This window comes from Leucopleurus acutus, assembly GCF_964270905.1.
Source record: "Leucopleurus acutus genome assembly, chromosome: X".
NCBI lineage: Eukaryota > Metazoa > Chordata > Mammalia > Artiodactyla > Delphinidae > Leucopleurus > Leucopleurus acutus.
Window position 1 is genome coordinate 39,442,945 of NC_139148.1, and position 27,227 is coordinate 39,470,171.

The 27,227-nt window shown below is 42.8% G+C and overlaps 1 protein-coding gene across 1 annotated transcript in view; it reads right to left on the reverse strand.

The window, feature by feature from the left end:
• Nucleotides 1-26,029, reverse strand: part of DIPK2B (divergent protein kinase domain 2B) — a gene marked incomplete at both ends in the record, with an annotated part of 47,340 nt that extends 21,311 nt beyond the window's left edge. Inside the window, 2 exons of the mRNA XM_082864502.1 lie at nt 17,481-17,745; nt 25,794-26,029. Of these exons, the coding sequence (XP_082720628.1) occupies nt 17,481-17,745; nt 25,794-26,029 (501 nt within the window). The remainder of the gene's footprint in view (nt 1-17,480; nt 17,746-25,793) is intronic.
• Between the last annotated feature and the right edge of the window lie 1,198 nt (nt 26,030-27,227).

A 27,227-nucleotide genomic window follows, 5' to 3' on the forward strand; every position in this document is an offset into this window, starting at 1 on the left:
CTATAAACCCACACAAAACATATAAAACAACTGTTTGTGGGAGTTGGACCACCACCCACATAGGGCAACAATCCTTGAGAGAAAGGATGCACATGAGCTGAGCCCCACATTCACACTGTCTTTTCCCCCAAGGACATTTTCCAAGCTGCAGTGCAGGGTCTTGCTGGGTAAAGGAAACAGCAATTAGGATTTGGGGCTGCCTGAGTAGCTGGGATTTGGGGGGCAGGGTCCTATAAAGGAAAAGCCACAGAGAAGGAGCGCCCAAAATATATGTGAAAGTTTCCCTCAGATCTTTGGCCAACTCCTAAACTGCATAAGAACAGGGTGGGACTCTAGAGCCCTAGCAGAGAACCACGTTAGAAGGCTATATCACTGAGCAGAGATTTCAGAGGCCACATAGCACTGGAGAGATGGGGGTCTGGGCTAGACATCTTAGTGAGCACCCTGGGCTTTTGATTGGACCTCAGAAAGTCCACATTCCAGTGGTAAGGCTCAGGTCCTACCAGCAAGGACCATGTCCTGGGAGTAAGGGCAAAACTGAAAGAGACCTGCACTAACGAAGTCTTAATCCCAGCCTCAACAGGATTAAGGCAGTGGTTCTAGACTGGGGGCAATTTTGCCCCGCAGAGGACATTCTGCACAACATCTGGAAACAGTTTGGGTTGTCACAGTTGGGGGTTGTGTTGCTACTGGCATCTAGGGGGTGGGGGCTGGGGGATGCTGCTAAGCATCTTAACAAATGCACAGGACAGCCCCCATCCCAATCCCCTAACAAAGAATGATCCAGCCCCAGATGTCAATAGTCACAAGACTGAGAAACCCTGGATTCAGGTGAGCAATTTCGTTGGCTGCTAGAGCAAAACTCAACCATCTTTAGGAGAAGACAATGTAATTTCGAACCTCTACCATGTGTTATCCTTAAAATCCAGCATACAGTTAAAAATTACCAAAAAATGTGCAGAAGCAAGAAAAACGAATTGATAATCAAGAAAAAAGAAAACAACCAACAAAAGCAGAAGTAGAATCAGAGATAATCTGGATTTTAGAATTAGCAAGTATAGAATTCAAAGTAACTGTGATTAAGATTTCAAGAGAATAGAAGAAAAGACAGGCAAAATTAATGAAAGGAAGAGAATTTCAACAGAGAATTGGAATCCACAAAAAAAAATTAAGTTGACATTTAGGAATACAAAATGCAATATCTGAAATTAAGAAGTTACTACTGGGTTTAACACCAAACTGGGCACAGCAGAACCTAAGATTAGTGAGCTATGTATGAGAGAGAATACATGAAAGCTTCTAGAAGTAAACAGGGGGATACCTTTGTGACCATGGGATCCCATGTGACCATGGGATAATCGAGATATTTAAAAGAAAATAATTGATAAACTGGACTTCATTGAAATTAAGAATGTCAGTTTATCAAGAGATACCATTAAGACAGTGAAAGGGCAAGCCATGGGCTGGGAGAAGATATTTGTAATACATATATCCAACAAAGAACTCATATCCAGAATATAAGTGTAACTTTTACAAATCAGTGAGACAGACAACCCAATAAAAAATGGACAAACAGGTTATGCCAGGACTTTACAAAAGATGGAATCAAAACAGCCAATAAATATATGAAAAGGGCCCTTATATTGTAAGTTATGAGAAAAATACAAATTCAAACCACACAATGAGATATTGCTAGACACCCACCAAGATGACTAAAATGAAAGACTAACAATATCAAGTGTTGATAAAAATGTGGAACAACAGAACTCTCTCTTCCGTTGCTTATAGGAGGAAATCAGTACAACTACTTTGGAAAACTGTTTGGCAGTATTGACTAAATCTGTCCATAGGTACAGTTATAACCCAGAAACTTCACTTCTGTATGCTTACGTTCACCAACTGACATAAATAAGAATGTTTGTTCATCAATGGTAGGATGAATAAATTGTGACATCATCACACACATCAGTGGAATATTCTACTGCAATGAAAAAACAAACTACTGGTCATGCAACAACATGGTTAAGTAGCATAACATGTTGAGGACATACTGTGTGATTCCATTTAAATGCAGTTCAAAACCAAATAAAAGTAATTTATGGTGATTTAGGTCGAAATAGTGGTTACCATTGGGAAGGGGTGAGGAGATCAACTGTTCCAGTTTGCCTGGGACTGAGGGGTTTCCCAGGATGTGGGACTTTCAGTGCTAAAACAGGGATAGTCTCAAGAAATTCAGATGGTTGGTCACCCTAGAGGCAGTCTTTTTAGAGAGGGCACATGAAAGAGCCTTCTGAGGGGCTGGAAGTGTTCAGTATATTGATGTGGATGGTGGTTACATGAATGAATACATGTATAAAAATTTATCTAGCTCTGCATGTTAGATTTGTGCATTTAAATATGTAAGTTACACTTTGAAAAACTTTGAAAAGAACTCTATTTTACAAAGAATAGAGTGAAAAGAAACTAAAGACGTTTTGAGTAGGGCCATGGGGAGAATCTTGGTGGGTAACAAAATAAAGGCCCAATTTTCATTCTTTTTTTCTTTTTAAATATTGACATATGTCGTGAATTTTAAAATTTATTTATTTATGGCTATGTTGGGTCTTCGTTTCTGTGTGAGGGTTTTCTCTAGTTGTGGCAAGCAGGGGCCACTCTTCATTGCAGTGTGTGGGCCTCTCACTGTCGCGGCCTCTCTTGTTGCGGAGCACAGGCTCCAGACACGTAGGCTCAGTAGTTGTGGCTCACGGGCCCAGTTGCTGCGCGGCATGTGGGATCTTCCCAGACCAGGGCTCGAACCTGAGTCCCCTGCATTGGCAGGCAAATTCTCAACCACTGCGCCACCAGGGAAGCCCACAATTTTCATTCTTAATGTTTGCTAGTCTTCTTTGACAGGTATTGGGAGTTTGATCTGAAAAGGGTGGAGCAAAACGGTGGTGAACAGGTATGGGAAGCCAAAATGCGTAAAGGAAGCTTCCATTGTTTGGAATGAGTTGTCCCACCTGGAAGATTCACAGAGACCTTGCAAACAATATCACTGAATCTTGGGCAGTGAACGCAGAGAACAGAAAAGGCATGAAAATCCATTTCTGATATTCAAAGGAGCAAAAGGGTAGATTTTACAAATTACTGGATCATAGGAAATATTCTAAGACAGGGTATTAATAGGATGATTTGTGCACCTCTAGAAGAGGAAGTGATGATCTTAAGTAGTTACTGAGGATTCATTTAACTGAATCATTCTAGACTATTTTTTTCTTTGACATGGTTATTTGATTTTTAACCATAGAAATGCAATAGACTTAGAATATATAGACTTTAGTGAGGAATTCAATAGTAAGTCTTAGGATAACTCTTTTTTTTTTTTGTCTGGATTGGGTCTTCATTGCTGTGTGCAGGCTTTCCTCTAGTTTCAGTGAGTGGGGGCTACTCTTCGTTGCGGTGCGTGTGGGCTTCTCATTGCGGTGACTTCTCTTGTAGCGGAGCATGGGTTCTAAGCGCACGGGTTTCAGTAGTTGTGGCTCGTGGGCTCTGTAGTTGTGGCTCATGGGCTCTAGACCACAGGCTCAGTAGTTGTGGCACATGGCCTTAGTTGCTCCGCGGCATGTGGGATCTTCCTGGCCCAGGGATCGAACCCATGTCCCCTTCATTGGCAGGCAGATTCTTAACCACTGGGAAGTGGTTATCAGGGAAGTCCCTCATGATAACTCTTAAAGGAGACTGTGAATTAAGACTTTGATGGCATAGAAAATTAAGATGATTAGTAATTGGTTAACTGAGTTTACCTAACAGTGAGTGGATTCATCCACATAGAGTAAGAAGGCTTTCTCTTTGGCTCTGTTCTATTTAATATTTTTATTAATGACTAGGACCTAGATAAAAGTCGTGTTCATCAAAATTGAACGTGATATGTAGTTGGGTTGGTAGTGACTATAAGTAACACAATCAAGGTGACAGGCTGGAATAATGGATTTAATCTGAGAAGATCATACTTAACGGGATAAATAAAAGGTTCTGTTCTTGAAAACTAAAATCTAGCTGCAGAAGGGGTTTTGGCTGACACAACTTTTCACATGTACCAGTAGGAGGGGAATGACCAAGATAGCAAAGAGAATTGGGAATGTTTAGATTGCAAAACCAGGATTTAGGAGGTGAATGTATGGGAGGGGGAAATGTTACGTTTAACACCAAGGAGTAGAAATTACTTAATAGTTAAAATTAGTGAAAGCTACAAGAAGACAGATTTGAGATGCACTTCCTAATGATCCGTTTGGTTCAAAGAAGGAACAGATTGTTTCTGAAGGTAGTGAGTTTCCTGTCACTGTATGGTAGGACAAAGAATGGAAATAGTGTGAGAATTTGAACTGGTGGGCTTTCGAGGTTCTGTGAACTCCAAGAATCTATGACATATGTGTGGTTCAGTGGGTAGTAATCTATTTTGATCTTTAACAAATTGACCTATTGCTCTGTGGTCTGCTGTCTCATGTTAGGACCAAATTGACATGCAGATCCCCAGTTTTATGTCTTTTTGTCTTATTCCTCCCCATTAATGAACAAATTTGTATTGCGAGCTGCCTGACACACACTGGATTGGCTTCCAGTTATCCTCTGAGCAGTGATTTGGCAAAGCAAATCATAGATTAGGGATATGTAGAGTTTTTAATCATTGTTATTTTCTTGATATGTTTACTATTTCAGTTTTTTGCTCTGTGGTTCAAAAGATAATGTTTTTAAATGCCAGGTTTGGTAGGTTTTGGGGCTTCCCCGTTTCATTATTGTTTATGTCTGATTTTATTGCCTTTTAATCAGAGAAAAAAGCCTTCGGTATCTCTACTTTTTAAAATGTATTGAGGGGCTTCCCTGGTGGCGCAGTGGCTGAGAATCAGCCTGCCAATGCAGGGGACACGGGTTCGAGCCCTGGTCTGGGAGGATCCCACATGCTGCGGAGCAACTAGGCCCGTGAGCCACAACTACTGAGCCTGCGCGTCTGGAGCTTGTGCTCCGCAACAAGAGAGACCGCGATAGTGAGAGACCTGTGCACCGCGATGAAGAGTGGCCCCCGCTCCCCGCAACTAGAGAAAGCCCTCGCACAGAAACCAAGACGCAACGCAGCCAAAAATAAATAAATAAAATGTATTGAATGTTTTTGTGGCCTAATAAACAGTTTTTAGAATGTGACCAATATATCAATTATTTCTATCATTAATTTTTTCAAGTGAATATCTTTATAGATATATATACCATATAGCTTAACCTCTGCTTACTGCATATTATGTGGACACACGTAGAGGCATAGTCAAACCCCAGGACTCTGAGCCAAGTCACGCTATAGCAAAAGCATTTGTCCCAGAGTACCTCACGATAGGGATAGCGAGATAGCAAGGAAAGAAATCAAAGAACAAAGGGTGGCTTGATTTATTTAAGAAGGTGCTTGGTTGGCTAACATCTAAATTCAGGGAAAGTGGAGAGCCCTGTGAAGGCTAAGTCTGCTCTAGATGGTCCATCTTGGTGACTGCCCAGGCTTCAGTAATGCTTTGGCTGGGAGCTGCCTCTGTTCTGCATTTGAGACTCATTGAGAAGGAACCACTGGCAACTCATCTCATGTATACCTTCCCTGAGTCTTCTCTTGCCTCCTTTTTCTTTTCCAACTTGTCTGTGTCAAGGCTGGGGAAACCTTTCATTGTCTCCTTTTCACTCGTGAGATCCATCAAGAATAATTTAAGAGTCATTTTCGAGGACAGGCTGGGTGGTCTATGAGTCATTTTTCTATGAGCCTAGGATACAATGGAGACCTGTAGATTCATAATTTAGCCACTGTCCTCTTCCAAAGGATCCCTTTGCCACAAATGCTGAGGCGACGAAGTCTCGGTGGTTTTAACTCTAAACATATCCCGTGATTCAAAGTCTTATTTGTTTCAACTCTCAACAATTATATGATGGAAAGGAGAAAGTGGACTCTGGGTTGGGGGGTTGCCTCCAGAAACTCGCATGGGCAACAAAAGAGAAGCACTACTACATCCCCACGGTTGCGGAGAGCCAAGTCTCGCGATCTCATAGTCACAAAGGGGCCCTGCTTTCCGAAGACCGTTCAGCCAGAGAGTGTGCGCTGATGTCCTGCGAATATTGCTCTGTATGATGGCGCTTTTAGTTGCTTAAATTTCCTCTTCCATTTCAGCTTTGATTTCCATGTCAGTTAGATAAGTATGAAAATGGTACATCTACCTATCAGCTGTTCTCCTTTCGGCATCAATATAGCCATGTCATTTTTGTAAAAAAATGAATGCAACTTTTTGGAAGGGTCTTTGACCTGGTAGTTTGTGAAGGATTAAAATATTTATAGTCTGAAAACTAGCTGTGACTACAATATAAAATTTCCATCTTCATTCAAACACTTTATCATAACCTGTCTTGTATCAGAACTAATCAAATCTGGTCTGTCTCCCCCATTGGGGTGTCATCTCTCAGAGTGCAGGGACCTTGTCTTGACAGCCTTATACCCTCCTAGGGCATAGCATATGTCCTGCAAACACCCCTTAAATAATTTTGAATTAAATTCAAACCAAAGGGGAATTTTATTATTCGTTTAGCAGTTACCTCTAAAACTATATTCTGATTAAATGGTTAGTGTGCATTTTGGTTACTTTGCTTATTTCCCTTATTGTATTTATGTGAATGAGACCAAGGAAGTAAAATTGCCAGGCATCCTGGTTTAAACAAAGATCCCTGAACACTCTATACCACCATCTAGTGGGAGGAAAATCTCCATGGTCATCAAGCCGGTTCCCAATTGAGGAAGAAACGGGATCTGTGTATAGAACAATGTCAATAGCAGCTGGCAGTTGAGGGGATGGGAGGGGGACACGATGGAGGAGATGTGTTTTCCTCTGACTAGCCATGTTCTTCTGAGGGGGGTTGCCTCTTTGTGCCTGGCGTAATAGCAGAGGAAGCCTTCTTTGTGGTTTTGCGAACAAGCACATCATGACAAACCCTGGGTGCTGTTCTTGGCTGTGGTTCTATTTGTGGGCTAGTAATTTAGGCTGTGAGATATTCCCATTAGAATGACACAGCTTTTAGAGGAGAAAAGTCACGGTTTTATTAGCGTGTTACACACACACACACACACACACACACACACACGCATACACACTGCATTTTTTCACCCTCTTGCTGATTCCTGGTCCTGTCCCACTTCCTTGGCAGCCCCTTGCTACAGTGTATTGCCTGTGGCTCAAGAGAGTGTCCTTAATACAAAGCTGCACTTGGCCGTGCAGGAGGGGAAGCCATGAACTAGCTGGCTCAGATTCTGATGGTAATCACTGGGGCTTCTCATCCAAGTTGACTTTCTTTATTCATAAGCAGGACCAGCAGTCAATGTATACAAGTTTTTGTTTGAGCACTTGTTTTCATCTCTCTTGATTGGATGGGTGACTTTCTTTTCTCCCCACCTTTGGTGATGCTGGGTCTATTTGAAAGCACTTGATAGGTGAGTTTTGCTAAGAAGAAAAGAGCAGGAATTTGGGTACTGCCTGGATAAGGTCTGGGAGGGAAAGGATACAGAGCACCTTGTGCTTGCTGTGGGATCCTAAGGGCAAAGGGTCTCTGGAAAGGACAGGAGGGTGAAGAGACAGTGCCATAATTGGATGGCAATGACCTTGAGCTTGGTGGATGAAAGAAGCATGGGTTTGTCCAGAGTTGATAAAATGGCTACTGATATTTTTCTGGTTTTTATAAGGATAGGAAAACTCTCTGGTGGGGATGAAAAGATGGGCTAGGAGATCCCCCCCTCAAAAAAACGAAAAGAAAGAAAATGGTTATGATTTTGGCTGTGTCTAAACAAGGTGCTGTTAATGGATGCCTTTTTAGTAGAAAAAAGGAAAAGGAGTACCTTCAAGACGGCGGAGGAGTAAGACGTGGAGATCACCTTCCTCCCCACAGATACACCAGAAATACATCTACACGTGGAACAACTCCTATAGAACACCTACTGAACGCTGGCAGAAGACCTCAGACCTCCCAAAAGGCAAGAAACCCCCCACGTACCTGGGTAGGGCAAAAGAAAAAAGAATAAACAGAGACAAAAGAATAGGGACGGGACCTGCACCAGTGGGAGGGAGCCGTGAAGGAGGAAAGATTTCCACACACTAGGAAGCCCCTTCGCGGGCGGAGACTGCGGGTGGTGAAGGGGGGGGAGCTTCGGGGCCTCGGGGGAGAGCACAGCAACTGGGGTGCGGAGGGCAAAGCAGAGAGATTCCCGCACAGAGGATCGGTGCCGACCGGCACTCACCAGCCTGAGAGGCTTGTCTGCTCACCCGCCAGGACGGGCGGGCCTGGGAGTTGAGGCTTGGGCTTCGGAGGTCTGATCGCAGGGAGAGGACTGGGGTTGGCTGCGTGAACACAGCCTGAAGGGGCCAGTGCACCACGGCTAGCCGGGAGGGAGTCCGGGGAAAAGTCTGGAGCTGCTGAAGAGGCAAGAGAACATTGTTTCGGAGTGCGCAAGGAGAGGGGATTCAAAGCACCACCTAAACGAGCTCCAGTAATGGGCGTGAGTCACGGCTATCAGCTTGGACACCAGAGACGGGCATGAAACGCTAACGCTGCTGCTGCAGCCACCAAGAATCCTGAGTGCGAGCACTGGCCACACCCCCCACCATCCCTAGGAGCCTGTGCAGCCCGCCATTGCCAGGGTCCCATGATCCAGGGACAAATTCCCCGGGAGAGAACACGGTGTGCCTCAGGCTGTTGCAACATCATGCTGGCCTCTGCCACAGCAGGCTCACCCTGCATTCCAATTATAACTACAATACCCCTCCCTCCCCCGCCACCTGAATGAGCAAGAGCCCCCTAATCAGCTGCTGCTTTAACCCCGTCCTGTCTGGGCGGGAACAGATGCCTGAGGGCGACCTACACGCAGAGGTGGGGCCAAAACCAAAGCTGAACCCCAGGAGCTGGGCAAACAAAGAAGAGAAAGGGAAACTTCTCCATGCAACCTCAGGAGCAGCATATTAAATTCCCACTATCAACCTGATGTACCCTGCATCTGTGGAATACCTGAATAGACAACGAATCATCCCAAAATTGAGGCTGTGGACTTTGGGAGCAACTGTAGACTTGGGGTTTGCTGTCTATGACTGATTTGTTTCTGATTTTTATATTTATCTTAGTTTAGCATTTAGCACTTGTTATCATTGGTGGATTTGTTTATTGGTTTGGTTGCTCTCTTCTTTATTATTATTATTTTATATTTAAATAATTTTTTTAATTAAAAATTTTTAAATTTATTATTATTATATTTTTTCTTTCTTTTTTTCTCGCTTTTCTTCTGAGCCATGTGGCTGACAAGGTCTTGGTACTCCGGCCTCATGTCAGGCATGAGCCTCTGAGGTGAGAGAACCGAGTTCAGGACATTGGACCACCAGAGACCTCCCGGCCCCATGTAATATCAATTGCCAAGAGCTCTCCCAGAGCTCTCCATCTCAACGCTAAGACCCAGCTCCACCCAACAGCCAGTAAGCTCCAGTGCTGGATGCCCCATGCCAAACAACTGGCAAGACAGGAACACAACCCAACCCATTAGCAGAGAGGCTGCCTAAAATAATACTAAGTTCACAGACACCCCAAAACACACCACTGGACATGGCCCTGCCCACCAGAAAGACAAGTTCCAGTGCCACCCACCAGAACACAGGCACCAGTCCCCTCCACCAGGAATCCTACACAAGCCACCGAACCAACCTCATCCACTGCAGGCAGACACCAAAAACAATGGGAACTACAAAACTGCAGCCTGTGAAAAGCAGACCCCAAACACAGTAAGTTAAGCAAAATGAGAACACAGAGAAAACACAGCAGATGAAGGAGCAAGGTAAAAACCCACCAGACCAAACAAATGAAGAGGAAATAGGCAGCCTACCTGAAAAAGAATTCAGAGTAATGATAGTAAAGATGATCCAAAATCTTGGAAACAGAATGGAGAAAATAGAGGAAACATTTAACAAGGACCTAGAAGAACTAAAGAGCAAACATAGAATGATGAACAATACAATAAATGAAATTTAAAATTCACTAGAACGGATCAATAGCAGAAAAACTGAGGCAGAAGAACGGATAAGTGACCTGGAAGATAAAATAGTGGAAATAACTACCACAGAGCAAAATAAAGAAAAAAGAATGAAAAGAATTGAGGACAGTCTCAGAGACCTCTGGGACAATATTAAATGCACCAACATTCGAATTATAGGGGTCCCAGAAGAAGAAGAGAGAAAGAAATGGTCTGAGAAAATATTTGAAGAGATTATAGTTGAAAATTTCCCAAACACGAGAAAGGAAATAGTCAATCAAGTCCAGGAAGCCTAGAGAGTCCCATACAGGATAAATCCAAGGAGAAACATGCCAAGACACATATTAATCAAACTATCAAAAATTAAATACAAAGAAAAAATATTAAAAGCAGCAAGGGAAAAACAACAAATAACATACAAGAGAATCTCCATAAGGTTAACAGCTGATCTTTCAGCAGAAACTCTGCAAGCCAGAAGGGACTGGCAGGACGTATTTAAAGTGATGAAAGGGAAAAACCTACAACCAAGATTACTCTACAGCGAGGATCTCATTCAGATTCGATGAAGAAATTAAAACCTTTACAGACAAGCAAAAGCTGAGAGAGCTCAGCACCACCAAACCAAATGCTAAAGGAACTTCTCTAGTCAGGAAACACAAGAGAAGGAAAAGATGTAGAAAAACAAACCCCAAACAATTAGGAAAATGGTAATAGGAACATACATATTGATAATTAGCTTAAATGTAAATGGATTAAATGCTTCAACCAAAAGACATAGACTGGGTGAATGGATACAAAAACAAGACCTGTATATATGCTGCCTACAAGAGACCCACTTCAGACCTAGGGACACATACAGACTGAAAGGGAGGGGATGGAAAAAGATACTCCATGCAAAATGGAAATCAAAGAAAGCTGGAGTAACAATTCTCATATCACACAGAATAGACGTTAAAATAAACACTATTACAAGAGACAAAGGACACTACATAATGATCAAGGGATCAATCCAAGAAAAAGATATAACAATTGTAAATATTTATGCACCCAACATAGGAGCACCTCAACACATAAAGGCAAATGCTAACAGCCATAAAAGGAGAAATCGACAATAACACAGTCATAATAGGAGACTTTAACATCCCACTTTCACCAATGGACAGATCATCCAAAATGAAAATAAATAAGGAAACACAAGCTGTAAATGATACATTAAACAAGATGGACTTAATTGATATTTATAGGACATTCCATCCAAAAACAACAGAATACTCTTTCTTCTCAAGTGCTCATGGAACATTCTTCAGGATAGATCATATCTTGGGTCACAAATCAAGCCTTGGGAAATTTAAGGAAATTGAAATCATATCAAGTATCTTTCCTGACAAGAACGCTAGGAGACTAGATATCAATTACAGGAAGAAAATCTGTAAGAAATACAAACACATGGAGGCTAAACATACACTACTTAATAACCAAGAGATCACTGAAGCAATCAAAGAGGAAATCAAAAAATACCTAGAAACAAATGACAAAGAAAACACGACAACCCAAAACCTATGGGAAGCTACAAAAGCAGTTCTAAGAGGGAAGTTTATAGCAATACAATCCTACCTCAAGAAACAAGAAACATCTCAAATAAACAACCTAATTTTACACCTAAAGCAATTAGAGAAAGAAGAACAAAAAAACCCAAGGTTAGCAGAAGGAAAGAAATCATAAAGATCAGATCAGAAATAAATGAAAAAGAAATGAAGGAAACAATAGCAAAGATCAATAAAACTAAAAGCTGGTTCTTTGAGAAGATAAACAAAATTGATAAACCATTAGCCAGACTCAGCAAGAAAAAAAGGGAGAAGACTCAAATCAATAGAATTAGAAATGAAAAAGGAGAAGTAACAACAACACTGCAGAAATACAAAGGATCATGAGAGACTACTACAAGCAACTATATGCCAATAAAATGGACAACCTGGACAAAATGGACAAATTCTTAGAAAAGCACAACCTTCTGAGACTGAACCAGGAAGAAATAGAAAATATAAACAGAGCAATCCCAAGCACTGAAATTGAAACTGTGATTAAAAATCTTCCAACAAACAAAAGCCCAGGACCAGATGGCTCCACAGGTGATTTCTACCAAACATTTAGAGATGAGCTAACACCTATCCTTCTCAAACTCTTCCAGAATATAGCAGAGGGAGGAACACTCCCAAACTCATTCTATGAGGCCAACATCACCCTGATACCAAAACCAGACAAAGATGTCACAAAGAAAGGAAACTACAGGTCAATATCACTGACGAACATAGGTGCAAAAGTCCTCAACAAAATACTAGCAAACAGAATCCAACAGCACATTAAAAGGATCATACACCATGACCAAGTGGGGTTTATCCCAGGAATGCAAGGATTCTTCAATATACGCAAATTAACAAACTGAAGGAGAAAAACCATATGATCATCTCAATAGATGCAGAAAAAGCTTTCAACAAAATTCAACACCCAATTATGATAAAAACCCTGCAGAAAGTAGGCATAGAGGGAACTTACCTCAACATAATAAAGGCCATATATGAGAAACCCACAGCCAACCTCGTTCTCAATGGTGAAAAAAGTGAAACCATTTCCACTAAGATCAGGTACAAGACAAGGTTGCCCACTCTCACCACTCTTATTCAACATAGTTTTGGAAGTTTTAGCCACAGCAATTAGAGAAGAAAAAGAAATAAAAGGAATCTAAATCAGCAAAGAAGAAGTAAAACTGTCACTGTTTGCAGATGACGTGATACTATACATAGAGAATCCTAAAGATGCTACCAGAAAACTACTAGAGCTAATCAGTGAATTTGGTAAAATAGCAGGATACAAAATTAATGCACAGAAATCTCTTGCATTCCTATACACTAATGATGAAAAATCTAAAAGAGAAATTAGGGAAACACTCCCATTTACCATTGCAACAAAAAGAATAAAATACCTAGGAATAAACCTACCTAAGGAGACAAAAGACCTGTATGCAGAAAACTATAAGGCACTTATGAAAGAAATTAAAGGTGATACAAAGATATGGAGAGATATACCATGTTCCTGGATTGGAAGAATCAACATTGTGAAAATGACTATACTACCCAAAGCAATCTACAGATTCAATACTGTCCCTATCAAGCTACCACTGGCATTTTTCACAGAACTAGAACAAAAAATTTTCACAATTTGTATGGAAACACAAAAGACCCTGAATAGCCAAAGCAATCTTGAGAAAGAAAAACAGAGCTGGGGAATCAGGCTCCCTGACTTCAGCCTATACTACAAAGCTACAGTAATCAAGACAGTATGATACTGGCACAAAAACAAAAATATAGATCAACAGAACAGGATAGAAAGCCCAGAGATAAACCCATGCACATATGGTCACGTTATCGTGGATAAAGGAGGCAAGAATACATGATGGAGAAAAGACTCTTCAATAAGTGGTGCAGGGAAAACTGGACAACTACATGTAAAAGAATGAAATTAGAACACTCCCTAACACCGTATACAAAAATAAACTCAAATGGATTAAAGACCTAAATGTAAGGCCAGACACTATAAAACTCTTAGAAGAAACATAGGCAGAACACTCTATGACATACATCACAGCAAGACCTTTTTTGACCCACCTCCTAAAGAAATGGAAATAAAAACAAAAATAAACAAATGGGACCTAATGAAACTTAAAAGTTTTGCACAGCAAGGGAAACCATAAACAGGATGAAAAGACAACCCTCAGAATGGGAGAAAATATTTGCAAATGAAGCAACTGACAAAGGATTAACCTCCAAATATACAAGTAGGTCATGCAGCTCAATATCAAAAAAACAAACAACCCAATCCAAAAATGGGCAGAAGACCTAAACAAACATTTCTCCAAAGAAAATATACAGATTACCAACAAACACATGAAGGGATGCTCAACATCACTAATCATTAGAGAAATGCAAATCAAAACCACAATGTGGTATCACCTCATACCGGTCAGAATGGTCATCATCAAAAAATCGACAAACAGTAAATGTTGGAGAGGGTGTGGAGAAAGGGGAACCCTCTTGCACTGTTGGTGGGAATATAAATTGGTACAGCCACTATGGAGAACAGTATGGAGGTTCCTTAAAAATCTAAAAATAGAACTACCATATGACTCAGCAATCCCACTACTGGGCATATACCCTGAGAAAACCATAATTCAAAGAGTCATGTACCACAATGTTCATTGCAGCTCTATTTACAATCACCAGGACATGGAAGCAACCTAAGTGTCCATCGACAGATGAAAGGATAAAGAAGATGTGGCACATATATACAATGGAATATTACTCAGCCATAAAAAGAAACGAAATTGAGTTATTTGTAGTGAGGTGGATGAACCTAGAGACTGTCATACAGAGTGAAGTAAGTCAGAAAGAGGATAACAAATACCATATGCTAACACATATATATGGAATCTAAAAAAAAAAAAGGTTTTGAAGAATCTAGGGGCAGGACAGGATTAAAGAGGTAGACATAGAGAATGGACTTGAGGATACGGGGAGGGGGACGGGTAAGCAGGGACAAAGTGAGAGAGTGGCATGGACATATATACGCTACCAAATGTAAAATAGATAGCTAGTGGGAAGCAACTGCATAGCACAGGGAGATCAGCTCGGTGCTTTGTGACCACCTAGAAGGGTGGGATAGGAAGTGTGGGAGGGAGACGCAAGTGGGAGGGGATATGGGGATATATGTATACATATAGCAGATTCACTTTGTTATACAGCAGAAACTAACACAACATTGTAAAGCAATTATACTCTAATAAAGATGTTAAAAAAAGAAAAGGAAAGAAGGAAAGCTTGTTTAGCTGTATGTTAATGCACGATGACAAAATTGGTAGAGCAAGTTTTAGCACAAGAAATTGAAGAAAGGGACCCACTTATTACAACAACACTGCCATACATTTCTATGGTGATGGACTTTTTCTAAAACACCTTCATAGCTATAAGCTCACTAGTATGAATGAATCTGGTAAAGCAGGCACTACTTGCTGCCTTTTGAGAAACAGGGAATCAAGGCACCCAGCACAGTGTCTGGTGATAGTAGGCATGCAATTAGGATTTCTTAACTAAGTGAAGTAGAGTCATGTGAAATCAAAGAATGTCAGAACTGGGAGGGCCTTTGAGATGATCCAGACACCTCCCCCCAGCACAGTTTTGGAGGAGGAATGTCAGGGAAGAGTGGGGAAGTCCTAGACTTAAATGCAATGTCAACTGGTCAGTGAGTGAAGGATCCAAGTCAATAGTCTGTCCTTTGTCCCCATATAGGCTGTTATCATAACATCCACTACAGCACTTTGTGGTGGTTTGTGTTCTTGTCTGTCCTCACCATTGGGCCACATGATCCTGGGGGGCAGAGCTTGTGTCTGTTTCATCTTTGTCACATGGATGAACAGGAACCAGAAGCTCTCTGCTCTTCCTGGGTCTCTGAGCTCCTTCATGTTCTGCCACAGCTGTTAGTGGCAGAGTCAGGACTCAACCACAGTTTCCAGACCCCAGGGATCCTTTGCCCCTACCACAATGTCTATACTCATCAAGGTAGGTGGCATTAAATGTACTGGGCAGGTTGCTTTGGACTGCCTAGGCCTCCTGGGATAATCCCCACTGTATTATGGAAGTGTCTAGAAAATGAAGGAAAGAGGGAGTCTTCCTTAGTTCAAAGCCCAAGGCCAGTTTAGCCACTTTCTGTGGAATCTCAAGTGTATCTTGTGCACCAGGATGTTCTGTCCTTTGGTACATTTGCTAGGTCCCAGGTGGAGGTATCCAGGGCCGGTGCCTTGGGGGAAATGTGCCTGTCAGCGTGGGACCAGACAGCAATGGGGGCAGGAAGAAGTGATGGGATTTTCAAGGGGTTCTGAAACAAACCCTTGCATATCTTGTTTTTCTCTTCCTGGGGCCTTCTATTTGCTCCTGAGCACGTATTTGAGGCAAAGCAGAGGAGGTCTCATATTAGTCCTTCCCATGCCTCAGTATTAGCTGTGGTCAGCCTGAGAATGGCAGATGGTGGGTACCCAGGCCAGTGCATGGAGGCTCTGTCTGCAGAAAGAGAGGCACAGGGGCATTACACCTAGGGTGTGTACCATGGTGTGGGCTTTGATATCTGTCCTCTGTCTTCTGGTTCTGCCCAGTGTTGAGAAGCTCCCATAAGGTTCTTCCCACCTGAGCCTCCACTTCCAGTTTCCCACACCAACTCCAAGACCCTTAGGTTGGGTCCTGCCACCACCTCCCCAACCTGGCAATAGTTTGACTTCCTCTGGCTTATTTTCTCCCCACTCCATGCCAGTGAGATTCATAAAGTGCAGACTACAAAAGGACCACATTGGAAAGCTCAATATCAGATGATGGCCATGTCACCAGCAGCTCGATTCCTCATGATTTCAAGGCAGTTTCCACACGACTTTAGAGTAAAGCCACATGGTCTTGCCACGTGGTCGAGATATGCAGGGACCAGTGATTCTGCTTTGTTCTGGGTTGCTTATCTCAAAGAGACCAAAGGGAAGGTCTGTTAGTGCTCAGAAGTTACCCAGGCAGCCTTATGTGCCCATATGAAGGGGCTAATGGCCCGGAGAGTCCAAGAAACAGACTTGGCATGCCCCTGAGGGATGCTAAATCCTCCAGCCTCATCATGACAGGGAGACTGAGGTGAGCCTCTCCTCTCTCATCTTTGCTGAAGGTGAGTGGCTCCTCAATCCTTTGAGGCAGCATCTTCTGCCCCAAGGGGCCAGCTGGATGTGTGTGGAGTTACATGACTGTGCTGGTCCGGATGAAAAACACGATACCAGTGGCGATAGTGCAGGAGGGGACCAATGCAGGATAAGATGGCACTGGCAACGTGCTGAAGTTCTGAAGGCAGCCTACTCGTGGGAGTGGGTAGGAGCTCTCAGATGGGAGGAGGGAGCTGTGTTATCAGAGTCTGCTTTTGCAGTGACTCAGGTTTGGTTCTTCTTTATGGTGGGAGATTAAAGAGGAAGCTGATTTTCAAAGTGGGGTCTCTGGATCACGAAACGGGATGCATATGGGAGCTTCTAAGAACGGTCACCGTTTAGGGGTTGGCAAACATTGTGGTGAGGGGGGGGAAGGCTGGTGAGGGTCATCCGTCCTTCAGACCAGAGGTGGGAGCTAGGAACTGTTTTCCAAAGAGTCGCTGAGAGTCATATCAGAGAGAATGGAGAATGACAATGGGAAGGGTCCCTATAACTAAACCTGTTTAGTTCCTGTCTTGTCACAAGCCATGCTGTTTCATGACATTGTTTTGTCCCACTTTAGACAGACTACAATTCCTTTTGCCCAGACTGAGATGTGAGCTGGGAATGGATTCTGCACCCTCTCCCCACCCCCAGGGCCAGTACTCTCACCTGCACCAGGTCCGGTGTGAGGCGCTTGGCCTGCAGCCATTTCTGGAACCTCCCTGTTTTCCGCAGGACGCGCTCAATGCTGCAGGTCTTTGGGGCAGCTGCGGAGGCACAGATTCTCCTGTCCGAGATCTCGTTTTGGTGTTTGCTGACCAGCCTTGAGATCTCCACGGGGCGCCAGGTTTTGAAATCATCCGAGTAATTTACAGGGTAAGAAGGCAAGTCGTCGGGAATCAGTCCAAGGCGTGAGGCCAGCCAGTTGTCAAACCTGGAAGAATAGCGCTTTGGGGATCAGCCTGGGAGCTGGAGAGAGGGAGCAGGGACTAAGCAGGGACCAGCCACACTGCCAGAGCCAGCAGAGCCCGGGGACAGGGAGATGGGGGAGAACATCTGCTCTGATCCATTTCTTCTCCTTAGACTGGGAAGCTCCAAGCTCTTCCTGTGAGAGGACTATTTGTGTTTCCTCAAACTTAGGGAAGTGTATATGTGATGTCAGAAAAGGTGAGGGATTTGCATACCGAAACCAAACTTTTATCTTTTTCATCCAAATGGCACAGAAGGGCTAGTCATGGCTTTCTGAACTTCTACTCCACGTGAAGGCAGCAGCTTTACATATGCCGGTACCTTTGATTCTCCTAATAACCCATCCCCACTTTACAGATGAGGAAACTGAGGCTTGCGGAGCTTAAGTGCCTTGCAAGTTCAGATAATATGTTGCTAAGCAGGGATGCAAACTCAGGGCTGCCTGTTAGAAAAACCCATGATCTTTCTGCTTCACTGCACTGGTTCTAGCAAAGGCCCACTCTGTGAACAACGGCTGGGTCTTGAAACCACAGTTCTTGAAGAGGCTTCTGGTCCTGAACTGGGGAGGGCACTGCCTCTTCATATCCAACCCCAAAAAGCCCCATCAATTTTGCTTTCAGTCCACAGATAAGTTATCAGTACCAACCAAGTGTCAGGGAACAGTGACTGCTAAAGGGTCACCAAATTCAAAGCTATGTGGGATCCAGGAGGTGTGTGACTCCACACAATGGAATCCTCCCCAGGGGAGAGGCACTGGCCTATTACCATTTGCTGATTTTCTAGGCACCACCTTGACCCATTTCTCCAGTCATTCCTCCATCTGTGTGCCGACAGTTCCATCAGGGAAGAATGTTCAATCTCCTTCTGATTAATGTATGAAAAAGTACTAAGAAAATGTGTCTCTTCACTATTATTAATAATTGAGGGTTATACTGCAAATGAAAATTAGGCTTATATGTTATACATTTAATTTATTCTTTTTAATTTATTTTATTGTAGTATAGTTGATTTACAATGTTGTGTTAATTTCTGTTGTACAGCAAAGTGATTCAGTTATACGTGTATATACATTCTTTTCCATATTCTTTTCTATTATGGTTCATCACAGGATATTGAATATAGTTCCCTGTGCTATACAGTAGGACCTTGTTGCTTTTAATTTAATTTCAATAAGAATCTTTAAATTCTTATTATTGGGCATTACTGGGCGACCTCATGATAATGAGTTTTGGAGGAACTAGCTCCAAACCCTACATTGTATTGTTTTCTCACTTATATGATACAGTTACCCTCTTAGGGTAACTAAGACTCTTAGACTGAAAGCTTTTCAAAGAAGGTGCTCTAAGAAACTGTCAGTAAGTACCTTCTGCAATGCAGGACCATTCAAACTGCAGTGGAAGTAGGCACAAAGAATTCCATTCAAGGACATTGCCACAGATCTGTTTAAAAAGACCAGACACCGAAAACTTGCAAGGAATCAACTCTATTGGAATTTTTAGGACAACCATGGGAAATGATCCTCCCCACTGGGAGAATAAGGAAGGGCCTAGGCCTCCGAGGCAGGCCTGTTTCCTGTAGCTACTCTTGTTCATGGGGGTTCAAACCACCCCTCCCCAAGGGCCTGTGACTAAGGATTTACAACTAGGTGGCTCTCTTTGATAACAATAACAGCGATACACATTTATGAATCACTTTAGCAGTCACTTTGCTGAACTCTGTATGTGCATTAAGTCAGTTAAACCTTTCAACAAACCTATGAGGTCAGCACTGCTATTACCATGCAGATGAGGAAACTGAGGCACAGAGAAGTTCAGTGGTTTTCTCCAAGTCACACAGCCAGGAACTGGAGGAAGTAACCTTCAGGGCTCCAGAGCTTGTACTCTAAACCACTTTGCTGCTACTTAGTCCTCTATCATCTATTTTATGAATTTGTGCTTGGTAACAGACGGGTAACATTATTAGGAGTTATAGCTAGCAGGGCCCTTAAAGATGATTTTGTCCCTGTCCCCCTTCCATTATATATATATATATATATATATATATATATATATATATATATATACACACATACATATATATGTATATATATATATACATATATATATTTAATTCTTTTCCAGATTCTTTTTCCTTATAGGTTATTAGTTCTCTGAGCTATACAGTAGGTCTTTGTTGGTTATCTATTTTTTTAAACATCTTTATTGGAGTATAATTGCTTTGCAATGGTGTGTTAGTTTCTGCTTTATAACAAAGTGAATCAGCTATACATATGTTCCCATATCTCTTCCCTCTTGCGTCTCCCTCCCTCCCACCCTCCCTATCCCACCCCTCTAGGTGGTCACAAAGCACCGAGCTGATCTCCCTGTGCTATGCGGCTGCTTCCCACTAGCTATCTATTTTACACTTGGTAGTGTATATATGTCCATGCCACTCTCTCACTTTGTCCATTATAGTTTGAGGATGAGAAAATTGAAGATGACTTGTCTGAATAATCATAGAAAATTAGTGGCAGGGGAGGACAGATCTCAGGGGTCTCTGTCTCCCAGTTTGTGGGGATGGCATGGAGACGGATGCCCTACCCTGTGGGATAACCTCATTGTCCTCTTTTTCTGTCCCCACCTTCTGAGGAGGCTCTACTGAAAGGACAGCACTGACTTGGCAGGTGACTGTAATGGATCCCGGTGCATGTCCAGCCATGGCTTGAGGTGTCCCATGAGGACCAATTGAGGACAAATAAACAGGTTTACAGGCCACACTTCTCCCCCTTTCCAAATGGTAATAACTTTAGGATGCTGAATGGGAAACAAATGAATTTTCTTACGACTTTGATTACCCACTTCATTAAACTGAAGAATGTCAGTGAGAAAATGGGCCCTGCTGTTTATTCACTAAAATGTTAATATCCTAGAATTTGGAAAACCACAAAATAGAGGCAGAGTTCTAATCTTCCTTCTGAACTGACATCATGGGCATGTTTGTAGTGAGCCTGGCTGAGTTCCTCACTGGGTTAAAAGATGGACAAGCAAGATCATAGTTTCCCAGAGCTGGAAGGAAGAATAAACGTCATGTGGTCCCATCCCTGCAAGCTCCTCAACATGGAGAGCAGGCTGGGGGTGTAGGGGAGAGTGACAACATTGGAACGAGAATGTATATTTCTTGTGTTTGCATCCAGTCAAACACGAAGTTTGTAGCCACGCCTCCCTAAATATTTCGTGCCTCTCTTCCCTCTTCTCTACCCCTCAGGACACTTAAAACATCCAGCATCTTTCCAAAGCTCTCAGGATACAGTTCATACTTCACAAGGCTCTTCCTAAGCCCATCTCCTGCTGCTCCCCTCACAAGCTTGCGTTGGTCTCACCAAACCACTGACCATCCTTGGCTAAGCTGTATTGTTTTGGGCCTCTGAGCCTCCACTCATCTTGTTATATGCTGATCCCTTTATCTGAGACACCTTCTCTTTCCTCCCTGGATAATCCCTACCCGACACATTAAATCCCAGACAGGTATCATCTCTTCTGATTCTCACTCCCTCATGCCCCCAGTCTGAGATAGGTTCCCTCCCACATGCTCCCATGACATCCTGTGTAGGACATTTTGTATAGTCCTCATACTCTGCTTTAATCATTGGTTCATGTCTCTGTCTTCCTTCAGGGCCAGGACTGGGCCTCCTTCAACTTTGTAACTAAGTGCCTAGCAGAGTGCTTGGTTCCAAGTTAGTACCCAATGATTTTAGTTGGATGGATGGATGGTTGGATGGGTATTTGAATGAACAGATGGTTAAGTGAGTAGAGGAATACATGGAGGGATGGATGAATGGGATGCACAGAGTGAAGGTTGGGTGGAAGAATGCCTAGAGGGGTGCTTGGATGAATGGGTGAATGGATGGATGGATGGGTGCATGTATGGAGGATTGAATGTGTAGATGGATATTTTTGCCTTAAGCTCTGGGGCCCTGAAGCTCTCAAGATCTCTGAATTCATTTGAGGAAGTGAGTTAAAGCAGTAATTACTATCACCTTCTGAGGTGAAGGAGAAAGACAAGGGCAAGGGAGAAGGGAAGGCAAAAAAAAGCTTAATGATTTACTTATTTTTCTGTGAGTCATCCACCACTCAGAAGTATTTAAACATTCTTTAAGACTTTGGGAATGGGGGGTGAGGATGTAAGGCCATTTGGGTACAGTAAGGAAGGCAAGGTAAGACGTCCATCCTTGTAAGAGCTGAGGAATCCTTAGGAGTGATTCTGATCAGAAATACTGCCATTAAGTACCCCATACCCCACACTTTCACCTTACCTGTTACTCGCACATATGCAAATACTGATCAATCAGATCCTGGTAGAACTTGCCAGTTGGGGTGGTCACTTAGAATTTTATATATAAGGATATATTCAGTAGGAAGAATATGTAAATCAGGTTGACTCATTTTTCTAGCTTCCCTTAACTTTTTCATTCATGATTTGAAAGTCAACATGTAATGCATGGAAAACTGGTACTGAAAACATTCTAATGGTCAAAGATCATTGGTTGTGTATGGGAAGCATCAGATTCATGATTACCATTCTTGCCAAAGAAAAGATAGGGAAAGAAGGAAAGGTGACATCCTTCCACCAGTCATGTGTCTTCAGCCTACCCAGCCAGCCCGGGGAGCTCACCCTCTGTTTGTTGCTGAACAACAAGCATTGTCCAATCCTTATTGAGGACCAGGACTGGAGTTCTAATGCTTGCCTGGCTATAGCATTTCAGTCTAACATCTGAAAGTTTTGGATGGGCTTTCTCCTAAGGTAGCATTATGACCAGTTTTAAAAGTGGAAAAAAAAAGTGGAGAAATGTTTGGAGATGAACAAAAACGATGAGCAAACACACCATTGGAAAGAGAGGCAAAGGATGTGAACTTGTAGACAATTTAGCAAAGAAGAAATACAAACGGGCAAGAAGCCTGCAAAAAGGGCTCAACTGAGAAGAAATCCATAATAAAAATAATAGTAATAGTAAACACTTGTGAGTGTGCAAAAAGTAAACTCTATAGGTAGAAGTCTCCATTTGGAGATATATATATGTATATATCTCATAATCCTAAAAATTCACTGTATTTTTTGACTCAGAAATTTCACCTTTAGGAATTTGTTACAGGAATTAATCACTGATGTGCATAAAAGTCTAGCCACAGGGATCTTCAACATAGCACTGTTTATAATAATGAAAAGTGAAAAAAAAACGCTTGTTACCCCACAATAGTTGATTAGTTAAATAAATTATGGTTGATTGATGCAATCGAATACCACGAAACCACTAAAAATCAAATTGTGGAGAAGAATAGTTAATGTGGAAAGGTGTTCCGATACATGGTTAAATAAAAGTTTCCAAAAGGGTATGCACAGTATGATCACATTTTTGTTGAAAAAATTTTAATCCATACTTAGAAAAAAGGTGGTAAGGATCATATACCAAAATGTTAACTAAATATTTTGAGGAATTGTCTGTGATTTTTATTTTGTGCTTTCTTTAATCAATATTTCCTGAAAATTCTAAAATAAAGAGATATCACTTTTAAAATAAGGAAAATACTATTTACAATGTAGAGAAAAGGCTATAACAAGTCCACGTTCCCAGAGCCACTTACTACCTCTCGCTGCTTCCTTGCGCTGAGGATGTGATTTCTCAACGTGAAGCATTCCAAACCTCAACCTGCCCTGCCTGGTGTTTCCCTGCTTGGATCTGCACACTTCCCTTTCAGGCGGGCGCACGTGGAAAATGAATTCTGAGGGAGCTGAAGTAATATCCTGAACTCAACTGGAACACAAACCTGTTTGGGGAAATGCTTCCTGAATATGGTCATTACCTGACTGATGAGAAAAACCTCATTTCTTTCCACTTGAAGAGCCGACTGTAATATTCATACACTCTTGTTTACTTATCTGGAGGAGGATATGAATCTGGAGCTCTTCCTCAGTTGAATCCCTTAATTTCCCTCCCTCTTATCTTAAAATATGTCCATATTCTTACTGCCTTCTTTCTCCAAGGAATCAGTGCCACTTCCCCTGTGTTTTTGGTCCTCTCCATCCCATTTCTTAGGTGGGAAATCTTGAGTTCATTTCCAACATCTTCATTTCCTGTCACATCGAGTTGATCAACAAAATGATTCTCTAGCTGAACTGACTTGCATCCTTCCTGCCCTGCTTTGTTCCCAATGATCTTTCTCTTGGACTAGGAGAACTGGTCTGACAGCCCCTGCCAGCATCACCAGGTTGTTCTGCACACTGCTTTCCAGAAGATCTTTCCAAAATACAGGCCTCATCTTGTCCCCACCCTACTTAACATCCTCACCATTGCCTGCCGTACAGCTTCCTCAGTTGGAGGTCTTTCAACTTTTTAACATTCAAAATGCCTTAAAAATGGTCTAATAGGACATGTACACACTACTATATATAAAATAGATAACTAATAAGGACCTATTGTATACCACAGGGAACTCAATACTCTGTAATGACCTATATGGGAAAAGAATCTAAAAAAGAGTGGATATATGTATATGTATAACTGATTCACTTTGCTATACACCTGAAACTAACACAACATTGTAAATCAACTATACTGCAATAAAAATTTTTTTAAAATGTCTAATAGGAAAAGTTCACATCCACTCCCTATAACATCTACCATCTCACAAAAGAAGTTCTTTTTGTTGGTATTTTCTATTTGTTATTTCTGTTTAGTAACTTAGTAGAATACTCAAATATGTCTTTGGTTAATACAGATTGGAAATAAAATTATCGTAAATGAATGCCTTCTGCTTAGTCATCAAATCTTACAAGCCAGAGGCAGGGCCTTGGGGGAAGGCATAAGAGAAGAGGCCTATTACAAAGGGTCTATTGAAAAGGCTGGAGACCACTGGCTCACAGGTTAAGTCCCAATTCCTTGGTATGGCATTCAAGGCCCCTGGCCCCATCTGACCCTTCCAACCTCCTCCTGCTGCCATGCCTCCTCATGTGCCCCATGCTCCAGCCACTAAGACTTCTCACCTCTTCCCACACCGCTGGGCCTTTGCTCAAGCTGATCCTTCTAACTTAAGCTCCTCTCCTCCCACTAAATTTCAGCTCATCCTTCAAGGTCTTGCTCAGAACACCTTCCCCTGAAGAAGCCTTTCTCCAGTCCCCATTTGGAATTAATATCCTCTCCCTGGACCTCCCCGAGGTCCCTTACACTTCACTTCTGGCCTGCATCAGATCAAGCCTTATTGTTATTTGTAACACCGTTCCCCTTTCCTGATATCCCGGAGGGCAATGACCAGAGTTATAGCAATGCCATTACAGCACGTGCTGGGTCTTGGCCATAGTAAAGGCCAAGTAAAGGCCAACACATTGACTGTGTGTTGGCAGGCCTGAATTCCAGAGTGTGGTACTATTCTTTGGTGAGAGCCAGGTGCATTGAGATTTACTGAACTTAGGTTTTCCTCTGATCAAGGCAACATCTCATAGCAGAAAACTTGTTCAGAAACTTTGGAGCAAACTGCCTCGGTTTGAATTCCAGATCTGCCACTTATGAGGTGGTGACCTTGGGCAAGTCACTGAACCTTGCTAGGTCTCAGTTCACTATCTGAATCATGAGTGCAAAACACTAACTGCCAGGATTGTTGTGAGGAGAAAATAAAAACAGCTTTAAATTGTCTGTCACATAGTAAGCTGTCTATAAATTTTATTTCCTTCCCACTATGAGAAATGAACTTGGTAAATTCAATAGTCCCAGGCTACTCCATTCACAGAAAACTTTAAAACTTTAAGCTCCCATTTCCAAAGGAAACTTTGGATTTAGCATTTAGAGCTGGAATTTGGCTTTACACCTTACCCCCTTCCCATCCCAACTTTAACTCATTCCCACTATGATTAAATGGCTTTGCTTCAGCTCCCACCCATAAATTCATAAATTACATCCTGACTTGATTTCAAGAAACTCCTGGACATCATCACATGAAGGGAACAGAATTTTGCCCCTCAGAGTTATCTGATTGAGATTCTGACCTTATTTCTTCTTTAAAGAACTTCTTGCAAATAGATGTCCCGATGCAGGCATTACATTTATCAAGACCGAGGAAAGTCCTTCCAAAATTGTAGCTGGTTCTGACTCGGGGCACCAGAGTAGGAGAGGGAGAAGCCGGCGAGGAGACAGAGTAGCTCAGGCCTGAGATCCACAGCAGCAGGGCTGGCCAGCCCGGGTGGAGGGCTGCAGCTTCAGGCCCCAGCCGCGGCTCCATCATGGGCTCGGGACTCCAGCTGCAGCCCTCGGCTGCCCACTTAGGGCTGTGCAGAGGCAGGTCTTGGCAAAAGAGAGAGGGCTGGCTTCAGGGCGCTGACCCCATCCCAGCTTCCCAGGTTTCTGTTTGAGGATGCTAAGGAGCTTGGGGCTAACGAGGCTGGGGAGGAGGTGAGGAAGTCCATGGAGGATGCTGATAACACCGTTTCCAGAGTTACTCTTCCTCTGCCCTGGGGCGGCTGCTGCAGCCTGGGGAGGGGCTGACTAGCAGATTTCGGGAAGGACAATGGCCAGGGCCTCCCTGTGCAGTCTTTTTGACAAACACAGGATATCCTGGCTGGGCAGGAAAGGTCCATGCAGGATGTATGTCCGACCTGGTTTCCACCTGGGAGTGTCAAAGGATCTTGAAGGTCTCCGCCCTCCACTGTTTTAATTCTGGGTGTATCTGTCCCTATGGATCACACACACACACACACACAAACACACGCACACCAGCCCCTCCCCGGCCCCCTGCGGTAGATAATTTGGCCTGTCCCTTAACCAGCCATATTTGGCTGTGAAATAACTAGAAGTCATTTTGCCGGCCATTAAGGGACACATTTGATACTGATTTGAAAGGTGAAGCCTTTTTACTCCTTAGGGAACAGACAAACGCAATCTGAGAAGAAAGGAGGGGAAAGGACCCAGTGGCCTCTGGCATGATAAGGGGAGGACCAGAAAGATCCTTCTGCCTGCACCCAGCTGTGTCTGTCCCTCTCCTCCTTGCCTGAAAGTCCCTCTTCCTTTACTGCCTGACCTCCCTTCTCAGTGGCCGGCCTGACTTGGTGGGATATGACTGCCCCAGGATGGCCTTCCTCATGACACCAAGAAAAGGTCCATAGCATGGAGCAGATGGCAGTGCTAATTTAGGAATATGTAGAGAGGACCAAATCAGGGAAGGCAGGCTTGGGTTGGGAGAAGGAAAAAAAACTGGGCATGGCCTCAGGAGAATTGGGGAGTTTTGCTAAAGATTGATGGGAAGAGCAGGGTACGGGCAGTTCTCTGATGGTTAAGCATGTGCTTATTAGCTAGCTGTATATGCTCCTCAGTCAAACGTCATGCTTTTTTTTTTTTTTTATCGTGGAGTTGTGAGAATTCTTTATGTATTCTAGATACTAGTTCTGTGTTGGTTATGTGGCTTGCAAATATTTTCTCCCAGGTGG